The 17,475-nt window shown below is 47.1% G+C and overlaps 1 protein-coding gene across 3 annotated transcripts in view; it reads right to left on the reverse strand.

The window, feature by feature from the left end:
• TSHZ2 (teashirt zinc finger homeobox 2) overlaps positions 1 to 16,969 on the reverse strand; it is a 500,614-nt gene extending 483,645 nt beyond the window's left edge. For all 3 annotated transcript variants that reach the window (XM_055393838.2, XM_055393820.2, XM_055393813.2), the window contains exon 1: positions 16,004 to 16,969. In XM_055393838.2, the coding sequence (XP_055249813.1) occupies positions 16,004 to 16,043 (40 nt within the window). In that variant the 5' untranslated portion in view covers positions 16,044 to 16,969. The remainder of the gene's footprint in view (positions 1 to 16,003) is intronic.
• Positions 16,970 to 17,475: the final 506 nt, after the last annotated feature.

A 17,475-nucleotide genomic window follows, 5' to 3' on the forward strand; every position in this document is an offset into this window, starting at 1 on the left:
AGGCTCCGCCGTCCCTGGGATTCTCCAGGCAAGAACACTGGAGTGGGTTGCCATTTCCTTCTCCAATGTGTGAAAGCGAAAAGTGAATGTGAAGTCGCTCAGTCCTGTCCGACCCTTAGTGACCCCATGGACTGCAGCCCACCAGGCTCCTCTGTCCATGCGATTTTCTAGGCAAGAGCGCTAAATACTGTGAGAAGTAACAAAACATCGTGCCTGAGCACTTGGGTTCTGATAGGCAGACCCGGGTTTCAGCATCTTATTTAAAAGCTTCTGTTCTCTTCAAGTTACTTGAAATTTCCAGAACTTCATTTCCTTGTCTATTCAATGGGCCAATAATAATAATATCCAGCTCTCAGGATGTTGTGTGGAGAGACTTTTATGTAAACGACTTATATGTAGTCAATGCCAGGTAAACAGTAACCACTTAGTGCAGATTTTTGGTTTGTGCTATCCAAGTCAGTAAAGAGTAGGCATTATATGACGACGGCCATGGGCTTCCCTGGTGGCTCAGTTGGTCGAGAATCTGCCTGCAGTGCAAGAGACCCAGGTTCGATCCCTGGGTCAGGAAGAGCCCTTGGAGAAGGAAACAGCAACCCACGCCATTATTCTCGCCTGGGAAATCTCATGGACAGAGGGGCCTGGTGAGTTACAATCCATGGGGCCACAAAGAGTCAGACATGACTTAGGGCCAAGCCAAAGCAAACCGTGGCTTGGCGGCTAAACCAAACCTAGACAACAGACAGACACACATAGCGTTTTCTTCATCACTGTTGCCATCATCACTGTTTTCACAATCACAGGCACATACGCTAGATAGAAGGGGCTTGGAAGCCTGATTGCTGGGAATAATCAGGAAAGAACAGAGAGGAAACGGATCAAGGCAAACAGAGGTCATGCTGAAGAGGGCACGAGCATATATGAAAGATAAGAAAGTGAAGGAGGTTTCGAAGAACAAAGCGAGGTTTTCGGTCCTTTCTGCCAAGAGTTCCCAGCATTTCAGACAGTATGATAAATAAAGAACTGGGTCTAGGGGGTCCCTTTTGTTTCTTTCTTGTCTCTTGACTCGGTACCGAGGTGTCGGCCAGCTCCCAAGCAGATGGAGCCCTTGCTATATCTTCTGTTGGACTGTCTTTCTCCTTCTTGACCGAGGAGTTCTCTGGACTCTGATGTTTTGTGTTGTGACCAGACAGACCAGTGCATAAATGGGCATGTTTCCCTGTGGAAATACATTCGGGGAAATTGGCCTCAGCATTTCTAAAAGTACAGACCACTGTCAAGAGAAAGGGAGAGTGAAACAGAGAGACGACTTATATTTCTTCCGTTGACTAAAAGCCAAAAGTGAAAACGGACCCTAGAAATGATTGTGAACTGTGTAAGCTCTGGCATTTGCAATCCAAAGAGCGAGTGGGAAGAAAACGGCAAAGGAGAACAAGAATGACGAGGAGGGAGCTTAGGTGCCCCCATATCCTGTAGCACAAAGCCTCAGGGGGCGCCTCAATGGACTCACGGGCCTCAGCTCCACCCTGTGGACTCAGAACCACGAGGCTCTGGTCTGGGAATCCGTAGGTTTGCATTTTAACACATTTTTCAAGTGAGGAGGATACTAAATAAAAGTTGAGAGCCACTGCTCCATTCCAGATGCAAAAGCAGAACATTATTCCCTGTCCTTCCATACTTGCAAAGTTTCCCGGGCCAGCAAACACTTTCCAGAGCTTTTCTCTGATATCCTGGGAGGGGAAGTTCCTTCTGATTTTTAAAGTTCTTGAAGTGCTCATGAAAGCCGCTGTTTTCCGGGTGTTTCTCTGACCTGAGTGTGACTTGGCAACTGCAGCTCGCAGCTGGTTCGTGAATCCCTGCCCTGCTCAGGCTCTGGGCGTCCATGGTGTCCTCACGGTTAGTCATTCTGCCCCATCCTCATGGTCTGTGTAATACCCTCCCCCCACCCACTGCTTGCTCTATAATAATTCCCTCTTTTATTTACTGAAATAATTTTATCTAAAAATGAAAACTTATGCCAGTACAGTCAGTGGAAAGTCAGTCACAGTTGCCATAAGTGAGGGTAATCGGACAATGAAAAATCCACGTGTTAATATTTTATTATTCACTGTTGCTCATGATAGTCTCTGAATTTGTGGGATAAACAAATTGGAGAGAGAGGTGTTTAAGTCGCCAAGGGAGACTTTCTTCTTGATTAAATCAGAGGATTTGAACCCGTATTGAGCAAGTGATACTGTTTTTACTTCTTGCCTTCCTGCTACTTAAAACTGTCTATGTCCCCAGTGGTCCGACAGCACATAAGGGGGCAATTCTGGATGGGCTTCCCAGGTGGCCCGAGTGGTAAAGAACTTGCCTGCCAATGCAGGAGATGTAAGAGCCACAGGGCCGATCCCTGGGTGGGGAAGATCCCCTGGAGGAGGGCCTGGCAACCCACTCCAGCATTCTTGCCTGGAGAATTCCATGGACAGAGGAGCCTGGCGGGCCACAGTCCATGGGGTCAGAGAGTCGGACATGACTGAAGCAACCTGGCACTGGCTTTAAAAGCTTTTAGAGCTGGGCTTGCTTTCCTCGTGAAAACGCGGCACACGGCGCGCTGGGGCAGAGACGGTGGCCGCGGGGGCCTCCGCTGCTGAGGAAATGGCAACCCCAGTGCCCCTCTCCTTTCCTGCTTCCCAGAGACACACCTTTATTTGCCTCCTTGGGCTTTTTCACTTTAATGCCTAATAATCACATCACGTCATTCATTCTTTCCGACCAGATTTATTGAGCACCAACTCTGCCAGGTTCTGTGGACACAAAGCAAATAAGATGCAAGATCCCTTCAAGGTTATAGGCTCAGAGTCATGGTGACAATTCTAGTAACTTATCATTTAAAGAGCACTCACTGTGTACAAGGCACGGTTCTGAGTGCTTGGCAAGTGTTCAGACTTCGCTCCTCCCAAGCACGCAAGAGGGAGTTTCCAATATCTCTACCAATAAGGAAATCGAGGCACGGAGACAATTATTAACTTGTTAATGTAGTGACTGGATGTCCTTGACCCTGTCCCATGTACCGCCATGAACTACGCACACTACCGATTTATCTCAGTGAATCCTTGTGAAAACCCAGTGAGATGAGTCTTTCTAGTAGGTCTGTTTTGCAAATAAGGAAATTGAAAGTTTGGGAGGTAGAGGTACCTGAGGTCACACAGCAAGGAAATGACTGACGGGAAAGAAATGGAAGCCCCTCTGTCTGACCCCAGGGTCCATCCCATTGCCCTGACACTGTATTGTCTGATGGGATGGGGAGAAGCAACTTCAAGACCCCATGAAATGTACTTGGGAGAGACTAGCTTCCCCCTGCACAGTCATTTCTAGAGTCAAGGCAGCACCAAACACTTTCCTCTGTTCCCACTGTGGCTCTGAAAACAGCAGACTGACACTTTTTAGTAAGAACCTTCTGGACAACTACAGGAAAGAAGCAGGAAAAAGAATTCAGGGAGATAAAAGATAAACATGGTGAGGTTTTCATACACAGTTCTCGAGATACTCTTTTTCACTGACACCCACCTGCACTGTTCCGCACATCTTGTCTATCTTCGGACAAAGTTTCCCATCTTCTCCCCCATCAGTCTGGTCCAAATCATAACCAGGTTTTGACTAGATGGACAGGAGCCTCCAAAGTGGTCAATTTGCTTACAACCTTTGTGGACGTGCATGCTCAGTCCTGTCTGACTCTTTGCGATCCCATGGACTAAAGCCCACCAGGCTCCCCGGTCCATGGAATTCTCTTGGCAAAGAATACTGGAGTGGGCAGCCATGCCCTTCTCCAGGGGACCTTCCCGACCCGGGGATGGAACCCGGGCCTCCTGCATTGCAGGCAGGTTCTTGGCTCAGTGCAGATTGTAGGCTCAGCGCACTGACCTGCGCTTGCAGCCTTGGTCCCTGAGAACCAGTATGGCAGCAACACAATCCCATAAAGGCCTCAGTCAGAACCGTCTCGTCTCTCGCTGCGCCCTCGCCCTCCGAGGCTTCCCATTCGGTTAGAACCTTGGCTTTTTGCGGCCTCTCGGTCCTCGAACACCTCGGTGGCCCCACTGTTCACGCGCTCTCCCTCTGCTCCAGCCGCTGCGGTCCCCCTGTTGCTCCTGCAGATCCTGCAGCAGCTCCAGCCCCCCGACTTCACCACCCCCGGACCCAGCTTCCCCAGAGAATCGCCCTGTGCTCTCTGCCACCTTCCTGGAACCGAGTCACATCACCTGCACGGAGGGGCGGGGCCTCTGCTGACGGGCTTAGCTAATCCGGCTCATCCTCCTGGACATGGGACCCCTCGCCCTCCGTCAATTTTCTCTCCTGCACACCCCACACCCCGACACGGGGTGACGGGCCTCTGCTTGCTTGTTTGGGACTCGTCTGCCACACAAATGTAAGCCTCAAGAAGGCAGGCCTTTTGTCAAATTTTGACTCGAGCCTCTGATTCCAGCACCTTCCATGGGACCTGGTACCCAGCAGACCTCCAACGCATAGGTTAAATAAAGGTCCTAAGGCAGGCAGAATAATTCCCCAATACTTTCGGCTAACCCCAGGCTCTCCGTCCTAAGATATTCCTTAACAGGCACCAGCCAATCTCCCTTCTTTCTTCTGCCAGGCACTTATCTGCAGGTGACAATTAAAAAGTGAAGAAGGCGTTACCAGGAAACAGCCTATAGTCTTCTCCCATTAGCTTAACAACCCCTAAGCTCCAAGGCCTTGGGCCTGAGGGGATGAGCGCAGGGTTCCAGTAGGGGAGGGGGAGACGCCCAACCCTGGGAGGCTGTGAGCCCCTGGGGCTGCGGGCAGGAAACCGCCGCACCGGGGAGCAGAGAGAGACAGACAGACAGACAGACAGACGTCTGTGGTCCTAAAGGAGAATCCCCAGCCCCTTTGCTTCCACCAGAGTCTGGACTCCAGGAGGAAGTCTACCAATCCAGAGTATCAGCAAGCACTCTCTATAAGATGAACAAAGAGCATTTACTGAGAAGAAGGTGAATCACCGCTCGTCAACTGAAGCCAGAGGATGTCATGATGAACAGAACACAAGCTTCTCAGTAAAATCGCCATCTTTTTGTTATTCGCATTTCCCCCATTGATAAATATTCAAAGTGCAGCTACGATCGCGATTGGTACAGAGGTCTGCCAAAAAATTTGAGAGGTGTAAAAGAGATCCTTACACTCAAAATTAATTAATTAGTATACAAAATAACATGCTAATTAAAGTATTTATTCATTTACTTATTTATAGCCTCATGTATTCATTTGTCAGGAGATATTTATTTAGTGCCTAATAAATACAAGGCCTAATTCAAGTGCCTAGAAATCTCCCAGAATTCCTACAGAAAACAAAACATAAATTCCTGTACGGAGAGGACGCCATGTAAGTGCCAGAGACTGCACAGGGGCTTCACTGGCATCATACTGTCGCATCGCCACAAGCACAGTGCGAGGTGAGCAACACCACGCCTCCGTCCGCCAGGTGGGGAGACCGAGGCGCAGCAAGGTTAGGGGACTCCCCGTCGAGCACACTGGTGGCCAGTTGGGTGGGAAGGAGCTCAGCGGACCCCAGATTTGCTTGGGTTTTAATATTGCTCATTCTTTCCACAGCCTCATAGACGCCATCCATCCTCATACCCTAAAGCCTAGGCATGTGTTTTGACCTTCAGGGGTCACTTCTATCAGGCCTCTCTGGTGGCTCAGATGGTAGAGAATCTGCCTGCAATGCAGAAGACCTGGGTTTGATCCCTGGGTCGGGAAGATGCCCTGGAGAAGGGAATGGCTACCCACTCCAGTGTTCTGGCCTGGAGCATCCCATGGACAGAGGAGCCTGGTATCATTCTAAGTGTCCTAGTCACCACCGCTGAGGGGCCAAGTAAGTGCACTGAATGGATGAACACACCGAAGTCCACCACCACTTCTGAAATATAAACAAGTACCCCTGTTCTACTAACAGCCCAGCCAGATGGCATCACTCGGCTGCTCGAACCCTTCCAGCAACTCCCTGGAAAAGACCCTGATTCTGGGAAAGATGGAGGGCAGGAGGAGAAGGGGACGACAGAGGATGAGATGATTGGATGGCGTCACTGACGTGACGGACCTGCGTTTGAGCAGACTCCGGGAGACGGTGAAGGACAGGGGAGCCTGGTGCGCTGCCGTCCCTGGTGTCACAGAGTCGGGCACGACTTGGCGACTGAGCAAGGACAGCGGGGTGCCGTCGCGCTCAGGTTCGGATCTGGAGGGCCACCCAGGGTCCGCCCTGCCTCTCCCTCCCCCTCCTCTCCTGCCTCTCTCCCGTGTCTTCATCTGCTCCAGGCACAGCGGCCTCCTACGTATTCTTCAGGCATACAAGAATATTTCCGACCTCGGGTTTTTACTGCCTCATCTGCCTGGAAGGCTTCTCCCAGCTCTGTGCATGGCTAGTTCCTCACAGTTCGCTCAAACGCCACCACCCAACCACTCTCCACAAAATAGCAACTCTCCATCCCTCTCTAGTCCACTCATTCCAATTCTTTTTTTTTTGAAATGCCATTAGGACTATTTAATATTATATATTTATTTGTTCATTAGCTTTTTGGCCTCACCCCCAAGATTATTTGCTGGGATTTTCCCTACTTCAGTATTCTGGTGCCAGGATCAATGCCTGGCACATAGTAGGTGAACAGTCAACTGCCGTGGGGTGAATGAACGCAGATATACACACACTTGAAGAGGAAGTGCCGGCTTTACAAATGGTGGATGGTCCTAAGATTCCAGTTGGGGAGGCCACGGAGAACAACATCCACTGTCAGTGTTCTCAGGACCCACCCCACCACCAGGGTTAGACATCACCACAGATGCCCCCGAAGAATAGGAGCTGCAGGTCCTTTGCTGGCAAATTACTGTGGCTCTCCCAGGTAAAGTACCACAGTGGATCAAGTGCCTGGGTCTTGGAAGTGGAACGTTTCAGACCAACTTGGCCACTGCATGGCTGGATGAATTGCTCTACAGGCTACTCAGATCCCCGTCAGGAAAATAAAGATACTGTTCTCGCCTCTAACTCAGGAGTGTTCTAGGACTTCGCTCAAGGGTTCCCGCTTCGGGCAGGTCTCCTCTGACCACCCACACGAATGTTGCCCCATCCCGTTCTTTTATAAAATGTTGTCATTGTAGAGCTTTCTTCTATGTGAAAGCTAGCTTTTTTCTCTGTTAAATTCCTTGCATATTCTCTAGCTTCCCCCAACTGGAGGGTAAGATCCCCAGGGATCATCCCCAATCCTAATACCCCTGAGGATCCTGGTGGCCAGGACAGGACCAGGCACACAGTAAGGACTTGGAAAATAACTGTGGCTTGAAGGAATGGTTATAAAATTCATGAAACGCCGGTAAAATGCCTGGCATATAAAAAACAGGTAGGGACAAATATCGTTAATACAGACGTTATATTTGTTGTTGCTAGGGCTATAATTACTATTCCTTGGGATATAATTTTTTTTTTTTTTTTTGAGCTGGGACAGGGTTCTAGCCCGTTCAGCACGAATCTTTCTCAGAAAAGGCTAAACCACTACTGAGTGATTATACTCCAGGTTTTAAACAATCAAAAGGCACCCACATCTGACTTCTTTTGAGCCCTGAACCTCTGGTCCCATGACAACTGGCAGGTTGCTCTTTTCCCCTTCTGGTACATATTTTTCATGGTCTGTGTTTTCGGGACAAAGATACAGCGACTCTGTTAGGTGTGGCCCCAAGCAGTTTTGATGCATTTGTATCATCCTTTCCAAAATCCTGAGTCTTAAGAAGAACTGTGATTCCACTTCATGGATCACAGCCCTGTCGTGGCAATGGGACTTGCGCAACTCAATGAAGCCATGAGCCATGTCGTGTAGGGCCACCCAAGACGGACAGGTCATGGTGGAGAGTTCTGACAAAACGCGGTCCACTGGAGAAGGGAATGGCAAACCACTCCAGTATTCTTGCTCCAAGAACCCCAGGAACAGTATGAAAAGGCAGAAACGTATGACACTGGAAGACGAACGCCCTCAGGTCAGAAGGTGTCTGATATACTCCCGGGAAACAGTAGAGGCTCTTAACCCTGACTCGTAGGAGGGAACACTGGGGAGAGTTGAGCAACTGGTCTAAACATAAACCTCCAACAAAGAAGACCTAAGGATTTGAACTTGGGTTAGTGTGACTCCTGAACTCACACTCTTATTCTCTAGAGTAAGGTTTATCTCTGAGCTGGCCCAGGGCCACTTGACTAGGGTTGGGGAGCTGAAACCAGAACCCGGGTCACTTCCTTCTCTTCCATAGTTCCTTCCACAGCCTACACCTAATCCCAAGGGAGAAAACAAGAAGAAGGGCACAGCCACATACCCAACTTTCTAATAAAGGAAAATAGCTAAAGGCAGCTCTGATATAAAATGTGCTTATATAGCTTTTCATTTTGGCATTTTTTTACTGTACCAAGTGGTACCAAACACAGAATAGATTTAACTCTTCTCTACAGCATCGTCTTGGCCCAGAAGCAATTTGTATCTCCCTGAGGTTAAAAGAGAGAGGCTTCTAAATACATAGAAAAGTCTAAGCATCTGATAAATGAAAGTGATTTAAAGTCAGCCCCTTGCAGTTTATATATAAATATGTACATGCCGCTGCTTCTGCTCATACAAATCTCCCCTATAGAATGCCTTGACCTTTTGTCTTCTTTTTGAATCTCCCACGTCACCAATAGCCAGATTTCATGGATTTTTTTCATGACGCAGTAAAACATTTCAGGAGGTTTCTTCCAGATCCATTACAAACAGTATGGCCACTGCCAACTCTGTTTTTTATCTCATTCTGCCCCTCATAGCTGTTTTCATTAAAAACAATAACTGTGTTCTGCCCACCTTAATACCTAAACTGTATAATTTCCATAGAAATGACTTGGATGTAGCTTGAAGAAGAAAGCTCAGAGGTGATTTCAGAGTATTCACTCAGCTCTGAAAGCACTCAACTAATTAAGACCAGTGATCTTTAATTTTTGTACTGAAAGAAACTGCAAAATGCTGGCTTTAAAAAAAAAAAAAATCCACCTTACCATCTAGCAGCTTTACAGAAACACACGGTTTTTCCTTCAGCATAAATGGACACTACAGCTTTACAATTAAATTAGTCTTTGGAGAGACATGCAAAAGAGCTAAAAAGCTCCTTAAAAATCTTCCTTGCCTCACCGCCCTCCTGTGCCGGGGGAGACGTGCAGTTACGATACAATGCTATTTTCTTCTTGCCTGCTGAAACAAAGTTTTCAATCTTGAACCCTGAACTGGTGGTGTTACGGAGCTTGTGGAGGTTTTGCTTTTAGTTTTCAAGCCCACATTTGGTTTTCTAAAACTATTTTGAGGAATACATTACAACGTCCTCTATCTTTGTACTTCCAGAGAGAGCTTTGTTAGACCCTGTTTCAGGTCGGGCAGTAGTTAGAGGGGTATTGAAACTGTTTTTTAAATTAACACAAATGGAAGGAAACTCTTACTTAGACGAGCAAAATTCAAGACAAATCCTTTCAAATAGGATCCAGGTATTTTTTCTCCCATGTAATTTCTCTAAGCTCATTATCTCTAAAACTTTTGCATTGTGAATTCCCTGTTGTTAAGCATAGCTAAATAATACTGATATATTAATAACAGGATTAGCTAGCCATGCATCCTGAATTTTAATTTCTCAAATTTTTTTTTAACATTTTAGGCATTGCTTTGGCATCACAAAATGTTTGAGAATGCCCAAGAGGACATCTTTCTCCTTGGAGGGAAAGCAAAAGACTGAGAGGCGCAACAATTGGCAATTCCACATGGCTGTTTTAATGACTTTCGACTCCCTCCAAATTATTTACTCATTTCATCCATGGAGTTTGCTTTGGAAACAAATACATCAGCAACCCCCACCTGCATCTTACATTTCCCTTCTGTCAGGTCACATATGTATATTGGTAATATCTTCGGAAAGGACCTGCGTCCGATAGTCACCCTCTGACAAAACCAGTCACGCAAACACGGCCATGCCGCTGAAGATACTCCAGATGCACCTACAACCTGTGCACAAGCCCTCTGGCTCTGTAGACAGAGTCCAGAAGTCATATTTGGGCTCTAAAGTCTCTAGGTTTTATTAGCATTTCTTAAAGACCCAGAGTATCTTGAAATCGACTTTTCCATGCTAAACATATCCCTTCTCCCGAAAAAAAAAAAAAAAAGGTTCCTAAAACAAGTGACTGACACATCAGTAGCAGGGAAAAAGATGATGAACCCAGTGAAAACAGTGTCATATATAGAGGCCTGTAGTGATGGAGTGTGTTTCCCTCCCTGAAGCATCCAGGTAATCAAGCAGTCTCAACAAGCTTTTTCTTATGTGGTTAGAATGACTAAGCTCATTCATAACCATAGAGTTGCTTGCCAAAGGTCACCCTAAGGAATGGGAGAATTTCTAACTTTCACTGGAACTTAGGAAACTGAAAATAATTATAAAAATACACATTGTTACAAATTACTGAAAAATAGATTTTTAAAAAACCTCTTCCAGGGTGAAGAGGTTCTAGGAAGGTAGAAGGATGAGATCTCTCTGATAACAGACCAGAGAGAGGACATTCTGTATTTACCCCAACATTAGAAAATGAAAATAAATTTTTCCCAAAGGAATAAAAATAATGCAACGTTCTCAACTTGCAGAGCAACAGAATTATTTGTGTTCCGAGCCTCTTTTAATACCACTGTGATTTTTTTATAAAAGTCGCTCAATTTGATTGTAATTAAATATGTAATGAGAAAGCACTGCTTCAGGGAAGCGATGCAAGACACTCTCTGTTAGTTTAATGCATTTCCAACTGACTTTGCATCGAACGAAAATGATACTCTGTGTATGCCTGGTCTTAATATAGAAATTGTTAGGCAATTTTGTGTTTTTTAAAGGGGACTTGGGTGGACACAGACATTGCCTTTGAAATAGGGGCTGAGTCTTCCTAGACCATGACATACCTAAACAAAATTGATGGTAGAAATCCAGTGATGGAAAGGGAGCGCCACTCTGGACATTTAACTCGTGTCAGCTAATTATGGACCCAGCATAAACATGAACAGGGCCTAGGTTTTCCTCCTGGCTGATTTCCCTAAGCTCAGCTGCAGTGATGAGCAGAAGTGCCTCACTTCAATGGCCTTCAATAATGCCAGGCTCAGTGCCCCTTTAAAACCTGCTCAATCGAGAGTACAACTCCCAAGATAAATAGATCAACCCAAGTATTACCCAGTTGGAGAAATTCCGTCAAATGAGTGAGAAGTCAGCTGGGATGAAATGAAAGCATAAGCCTCCGTTGGAGAAGGTGACAAAAGGCAAGATGCTTCTAGGGACAGAACTGCTAAAGATGCCTAGGAGGTATTGGGCGTGAAGGTTTCCTGAACACTAGCAATAGAGTGGAGGAGACTGGGAGAAAAATAAACGTAAGATGGTTGAAAAACAAACGCACAGTGTTTCTGAGGGATGCGTCTACCCTCCTCAGAAGCGGGCTCTGATTTCCGACCCCCGAGCCAGAAGAAGACTTTTCCTGTCCGGAAGTTTCTCGTGCCCGCTCCTCCTTCCCTGGCTTCCACTAGGGCTCCCTGTCACTTGCAATCTGCTGATGAGGGTTAATGGATTGTGTCCTGATATGGCAGATTAAAAATGAAATCAATAAATGCCTAAAACAAATGGGCTTTTGAGCTGTCCCACTCAATCTGAGTCTTTAAGGGTGAGGCGAGAGGAGGGAGAAGGGGCTCGGGAGGGCAGGGGTAGAAGGACCAGTGAAACCATCAATTTCCACCCCAGACACTGTGTGCAGAATGTGATTTCAAGGCACCCTTCTTTTTTCAGGGATCTGCCTTACATAAACAAGAATAGCCTGAACAGTTCACGCTGCTGAGCACCTTTAGGGATGGGAGTATGTATGTATTTTTTCGGTTTTCCATTCACCTGTTAAATATCATACTGTTTGGGTGAGTGAAGGGGTCTTCAGCATGCATATTTAAACCTTCAAGACATGAACTTGTCTTTCTGAACTATGCTAAAACAAAGTGAGGGTGCCAGGGTTGGGACTCCACCCTGTTTCCAGTTCTCTTGAACCCCATCCCACTTGCCAGTGAATTAAAGGTAAACTTCATCCTGAGCTGTCTGTCTAATGCTGAGACCTTGCCAGAGAATCTAGTCATTGCCATCATGAGTCTGAAAAAGAGACGGCTCAGGCCATCTCAGCCCTCCTCTGCAGTATTCCCAACTGTCCCTGCTGAATGTGCTTCCCATGTAAATAACCTGTGCTATTAAGGTGCAAATTGCAACTTTTAAGTAATGATTGCTAATAGTCTAATGTTTACTGCCACACAAGGACATTCATGAAAACAAAATCTGCATTATTCATCTCCATATTAAATAAACAAAATAAATTGAGAGAGCTGTTCTTTCCTGCAAGACTTTCCTCAGATCTGGATTACCAGATAGCTCCTGAGAGTCAGCAAAAAGAAAACATTTCATCTCTTCCAATAGACAGAAGCCTGTAATTTATATATACGTTAGACATTTATATATATATATATATATATGATTTCCAAAGATTTTGCTTCCTATTGGAATTGGCTGGCATTCTATAAAAACAAGAGTTCAGGATGGTGAAATAAAATATGTTGCACGTGGGCGTGCAGAGGCTGCGATAGATTGTAGGAAGTAGAAGGGTTAGAGTGTAAGTCTACAGTTTTAAATTTTTAACGACTCTGCGTCCTGCAAAATACAAACAAATCAAAACACCGTTCTATTTTACCTTTCTGCCATCTTCCCTGTCTTCCCTACAATGGATAGGGGGGGAACGATGCTGGTTCAGAATCCTGCAATATTTTCAGGTTAAAAAGTAGATACATTTTAGTGGTGAATAAAATATATATCAAAGGAAGCAAACATACACACGCACACGTACGCAAACCCCTGGGGTACTGCAGGCTGCTCTTTAAACTTTCTTCCTTGCCCAAAGTTATAGTATGGTGGAAGAGCTTAGCGTTAGAAAGCCAGGAAGAATGACATTTCGAAGGGAAATGTTCTGACTTAGCTGTTTCCTTAAAGAGAGCTGCCTACCTCACAGCCCTTTCCTTAAAGGAGGGAGGAACATAACCCGTAAAGGCTAACATCCCCATCACTTGTAATATCATCTCGCTCATTCTATCCACACACCTGCCTTATTAGAAAGTTCCGTAAATGATTTCTTGAAATGTGGAACTTAAAACTAATAATGCAAAGGAATCAAATTGCCTCCAACAGTTCTTGGGAAAGAGTCTCAGTTCTGATTCACTCACAGGCTTTCCCTATCTTACATTATTCATTAATCAAGCTAGAAACCGAGCTCTCAACATCAGCCCGTGGGAATAATTACTTACAGTTGTGCATTGTGTTTAATTTTAAGCAGTGATAAAAGTTAGCATGGCCACAGTCCTGGAGCCCACCTTGTTCTTCTCCCTGGGTGTTAACCGACAAAAGAATCTCAAAGCAGCTAATTTTACATGGGAATAACCACTTTAGCTAAAACAGAGCATATCATCGGTGACTTCAGAGGAAAGAAATATTACGTGGAAAAATATCCGCTTCAGTAATATGTGAGTAAATAACACCGTAAGAGGGGCCGCGTTGTTTACAAAGTGAATTATTCCCTTTCAGCTTGACAAGGGTTTCCACTTCTTCCAGTGAAAATAATAAAAGCCATGAAAACAAACACATAAAGACACTAGGAATACAATATGCCAGGAAACTGAAACTACAGTCAGAACTTTCTAACACACACACACACACACACACACACACTACAGTAAACAGATAAGCTAACTCCAACAGATAGCAGCTTAATGAAAAGGATCTAATTTAAATAATGTGATACAGCTTTACGTTATACACACCTGAATCCTCATTGATCAGAGGACAATTATAATCAAAGCAGTGCAATTCTGAGCAATGCACTTTTTGTAATGAGCTTACCAAGGGAGACATGTCCAGTCATTCTGGTAATTTAAATTACTGCCTAGTTGTTGATGGCCTTTACCGGAACAACAAGGGGGAAAAAAAAAAAGTACTTTTCAGGGCAGTATCACTTCTTGCTGAACTGTTGCCCGGGGTTCTCTTGTGAGACAACACTAAGGACTTTATCTCTAATAATCTAGCTATACTTAAACTTATGTTGCTAGACCTAGACGAAGCAAGCTTACTCTTCCTGAGCCTCAAAGGCCACTGCATACCCCAAAGCTGTTCAGATTGCAAAGCAATCTAAGTTTTAAAAAATAAGTGAGTTAAATGTAGAAAGGGACGGGGGTAGGAGGAGGAAACTGTTTGCAAAAGAGGTAGCCAGAGTTGAAAAAAGAACACCTCATTGACTAAGCAATTCTAAATATATACAGTACTAAAATACCTAAATTATTTTGCTTCTAGAGAAACCATTGGAAAATAAATGAATCAAAGCTTTATAAATGATGTTTCCCCATGCAATGTGAACCAATCCATACGCAGTTTCAGAAGCAATTCTGCGCTCAAAAGGGAAGATAATTGTGGATATCTCCAAGCACATGTACTGCCATTCTTGGCTGGAATCAGGCCACGATGGAAGATGAGCTTGGTGGTCCAGCATGTTCAGACACAAACACCCACTTTGCCCAGATTTGTGACTAACTTTGGATTTGTTCTGAGGGTGGCTCTGCAAAGTTTATGAAAGTATTCCACTGAACTTCTTCTCCCTAATGTTTTGCTCCAGTTGGAACAGAAGGAAATATTGTGGGGGGTCTGCAGAAGACCAGCCTTCACTGATGCTGCCTTAAAGCTTGAGGGTAAAGACAGAAAGAAGGGGAGGAAAAAACTTAAGCTCTTTGCTAAAGCCCGATTCAACTGAAGGACACAAAGAAATAAAAACGCCCACATTAAAAGCCAAACAAGATAATAATTGTGCATGTCTGGCTCTCAATCTAGAGGGCAAGGCTTGCGTCAGTGGCACTCTGAGTTACCATGGTGAGTGATTTATTGATATATATCAAGAATGAATAGATCAAAGGCAGTGAGATGACAGGTGATCAATCAAATGTCAAATCAAAACTAGCAATCAAGTGGAAAGCTGATTTTTCAGTGGGTGGGTCTGGCAGGAGAAAAATGAACTTTCATATTACACTTCCGAGAAACAAAACCCCAGCATACTATTAAAAAAGCAATTAAGCAACCCAAAAGGAAGAAAAAAATCCTTTACAAGCTCTAATGTCCTGATCCATTAACCTGTTCCTCTCTCTTTTTTTGGAGGAGGGGGTGCTAAGAATTCAAACGGGATAGTTCCCACCGCACAAATCAATTTACAAAGTTTGCAACTCACTCTGTGCAAAGAAGATCCAGAGCAGTTTGAGGGGCATTCCCGCCTCCCCCCCAACTTTTTTTTTTTTTATCAGAAGGGAGAGTGTTGATTAGATTTCCAAAGGAGGCTCCTCTTAGAAAACAGATTCAAAGGTTCCTTTCCTGGGGTGGTTTTTTACACCTTGGCGATCAAAGCTTAACTTCCAAGGCTTGCCCCAGAGCCAGCCTTGCAGCCCTAGGCTGGGGCACGGCTCTCAAAGTTCAGCGCCCCACACCCCCGCGAGAGGAAACGCCGTCCCCTGAGGCCAGAAGCCACTGGCAGCGACCACCCGGAGGGGGGCGGGGGCGGCAGGACTGCTCCCCACTGCGAACCCCAAATGCTCAGCGCAACTTTGGCCCGAGAGGCGAGAAGCAGACTGGGAGAAAGTTAGGGGAGGGGTAGAGGGTGGAGGGAAAAAAGTTCACGGAGGAAAGGCTTGGTGGGATAGCTCGCCCCCCCGAACCGGAGCCTGGAGGGGGCGGACTGGGGAGGCTGCGGACGGCGCGCGGGGACGGGGCTATCAGCGGGGCAGTGGGGGCAGCCGGGCGGGCGCCCCGAAAGGCGGGCGAGGGGAGGCGGCCCGCGGCGCCGGCCGGGCCCGCGCGGAGCCGCGTCTCTTACCTGCCGCCCGCCGGGGTGCCTGCTGCTTCCTCCTTGGCATCGCGCTAGTTCGCTCCAGTCCCACTTCTGGCGCCCCGGCCGCGCCGCCGCGCGCGGGGCCCGCTGTCTCGCTCGCCTCTCTGGCTCTCCTCCGCCTGCTGCCCGGCCGTTCCCAGGGCGCCGCTCGGCCTCTGGCCCCCTGTCCCTGCACCTCCTCCACCGGGGGCCGCAGAGCCCCCTCTCTGGCTGGCGGCTGTGCCGGCTGGTTTGAAGTAGAGGTTGGCTCTGCCTTGTTTGTTTGTTTGTTTGTGGATTTTTTTTTTGTTTTTTTCTCCTCTCTCTTTTTGTTTTTGCTTTTTGGAAAATTTTTTTTTTTTTGGTTTGGGTTTTTTGTTTTTTTTTTTGGTGACTGTTGAGACACTTGATTTCTTTATTAAACATCCAAGAGCGGGTTCGGATGGAAGGGACGAGGGACGCGCACACGCGCGCGTAAAGATAAGGAGAAAAAAGCCACACAAACAATCGTGGGAAGGCGGTGGGCTCCTCTCTCGCTCCCTCCGTCTCCTCCTGGCCTCCTGCACCTCCACCTCCTCGTCTTCCTCTTCCTCGCCGGCTCGATGGCGGACCCGCGCCGGGGGCAGAGATCGCTCACTGCCGGTTTGTGGCTGCTGTCAGATCCCCGTCTCTGAGTGATATGCGAGAGGACAGGAGCGGGTTTGGGGAAGACAGAAAATCTGGAATTCACTCGCACACACACACACGCACACTCACACACACACTCACACGCGCACTCTCGCTCCCTCTCACTCGCACACTCACACCCCACACAGATGCACGCACACACACACACACACCACGCGCACGCACACACACACACTCGCACACACACACAAGACAGGGCGAGGCGATGCCAGCAAACATCGATCCCGCTGAACAAACTGAACATTAACAAACTCCTCCTCCTCTCCCCGCGACCTGATGACAGGGAGAAATTTACTCCCCAGCCGCAGAGCGCCAGGCAGAGGGAGTCTATTAAAGGGACAGCGTCCCGCCGGCCGCGGCGCGGGGCGGGGACCCCGGCGAGCGCCCGCCCTGCCCTGCGCCCCGCTCGCCGCCGCTGCGACGCGCCCCCCGGGCCGCGGGGCCACCCCTGGGGGAGCGCTGGGAAAGGACGCGCTGGGGCAGGGGGATGTGGGGAGGAGCCGCGGCGCCAGGTGAGCTCCACCCACAGGGACAAAAGCAGGACCCCGAGCCCCGGATCGGGAGGGGCGGACTGCGCTTCCTTTGGGAGCGGGGATGACCACCATCCTCTGCTGCCTCTTAACCTGACCCAGGGATGTCCTCGCCACCCCCTTGCAATGAACGTCTCTGCTTCTCCCACCTTCCTGTTAGTTTCTGGATGGTAATAAAGCAAGAATCTCCCTGCTGTCTCCTGGATAGTTTAATCACACAGTCCTTTCTTTGGTTTATTTAAATAACATGTTTATTGAGCA

The sequence above is a fragment of the Moschus berezovskii genome, chromosome 15, assembly GCF_049115385.1.
Source record: "Moschus berezovskii isolate FMDL1 chromosome 15, NW_MosBer_1.0, whole genome shotgun sequence".
NCBI classification, from domain to species: Eukaryota; Metazoa; Chordata; class Mammalia; order Artiodactyla; family Moschidae; genus Moschus; species Moschus berezovskii.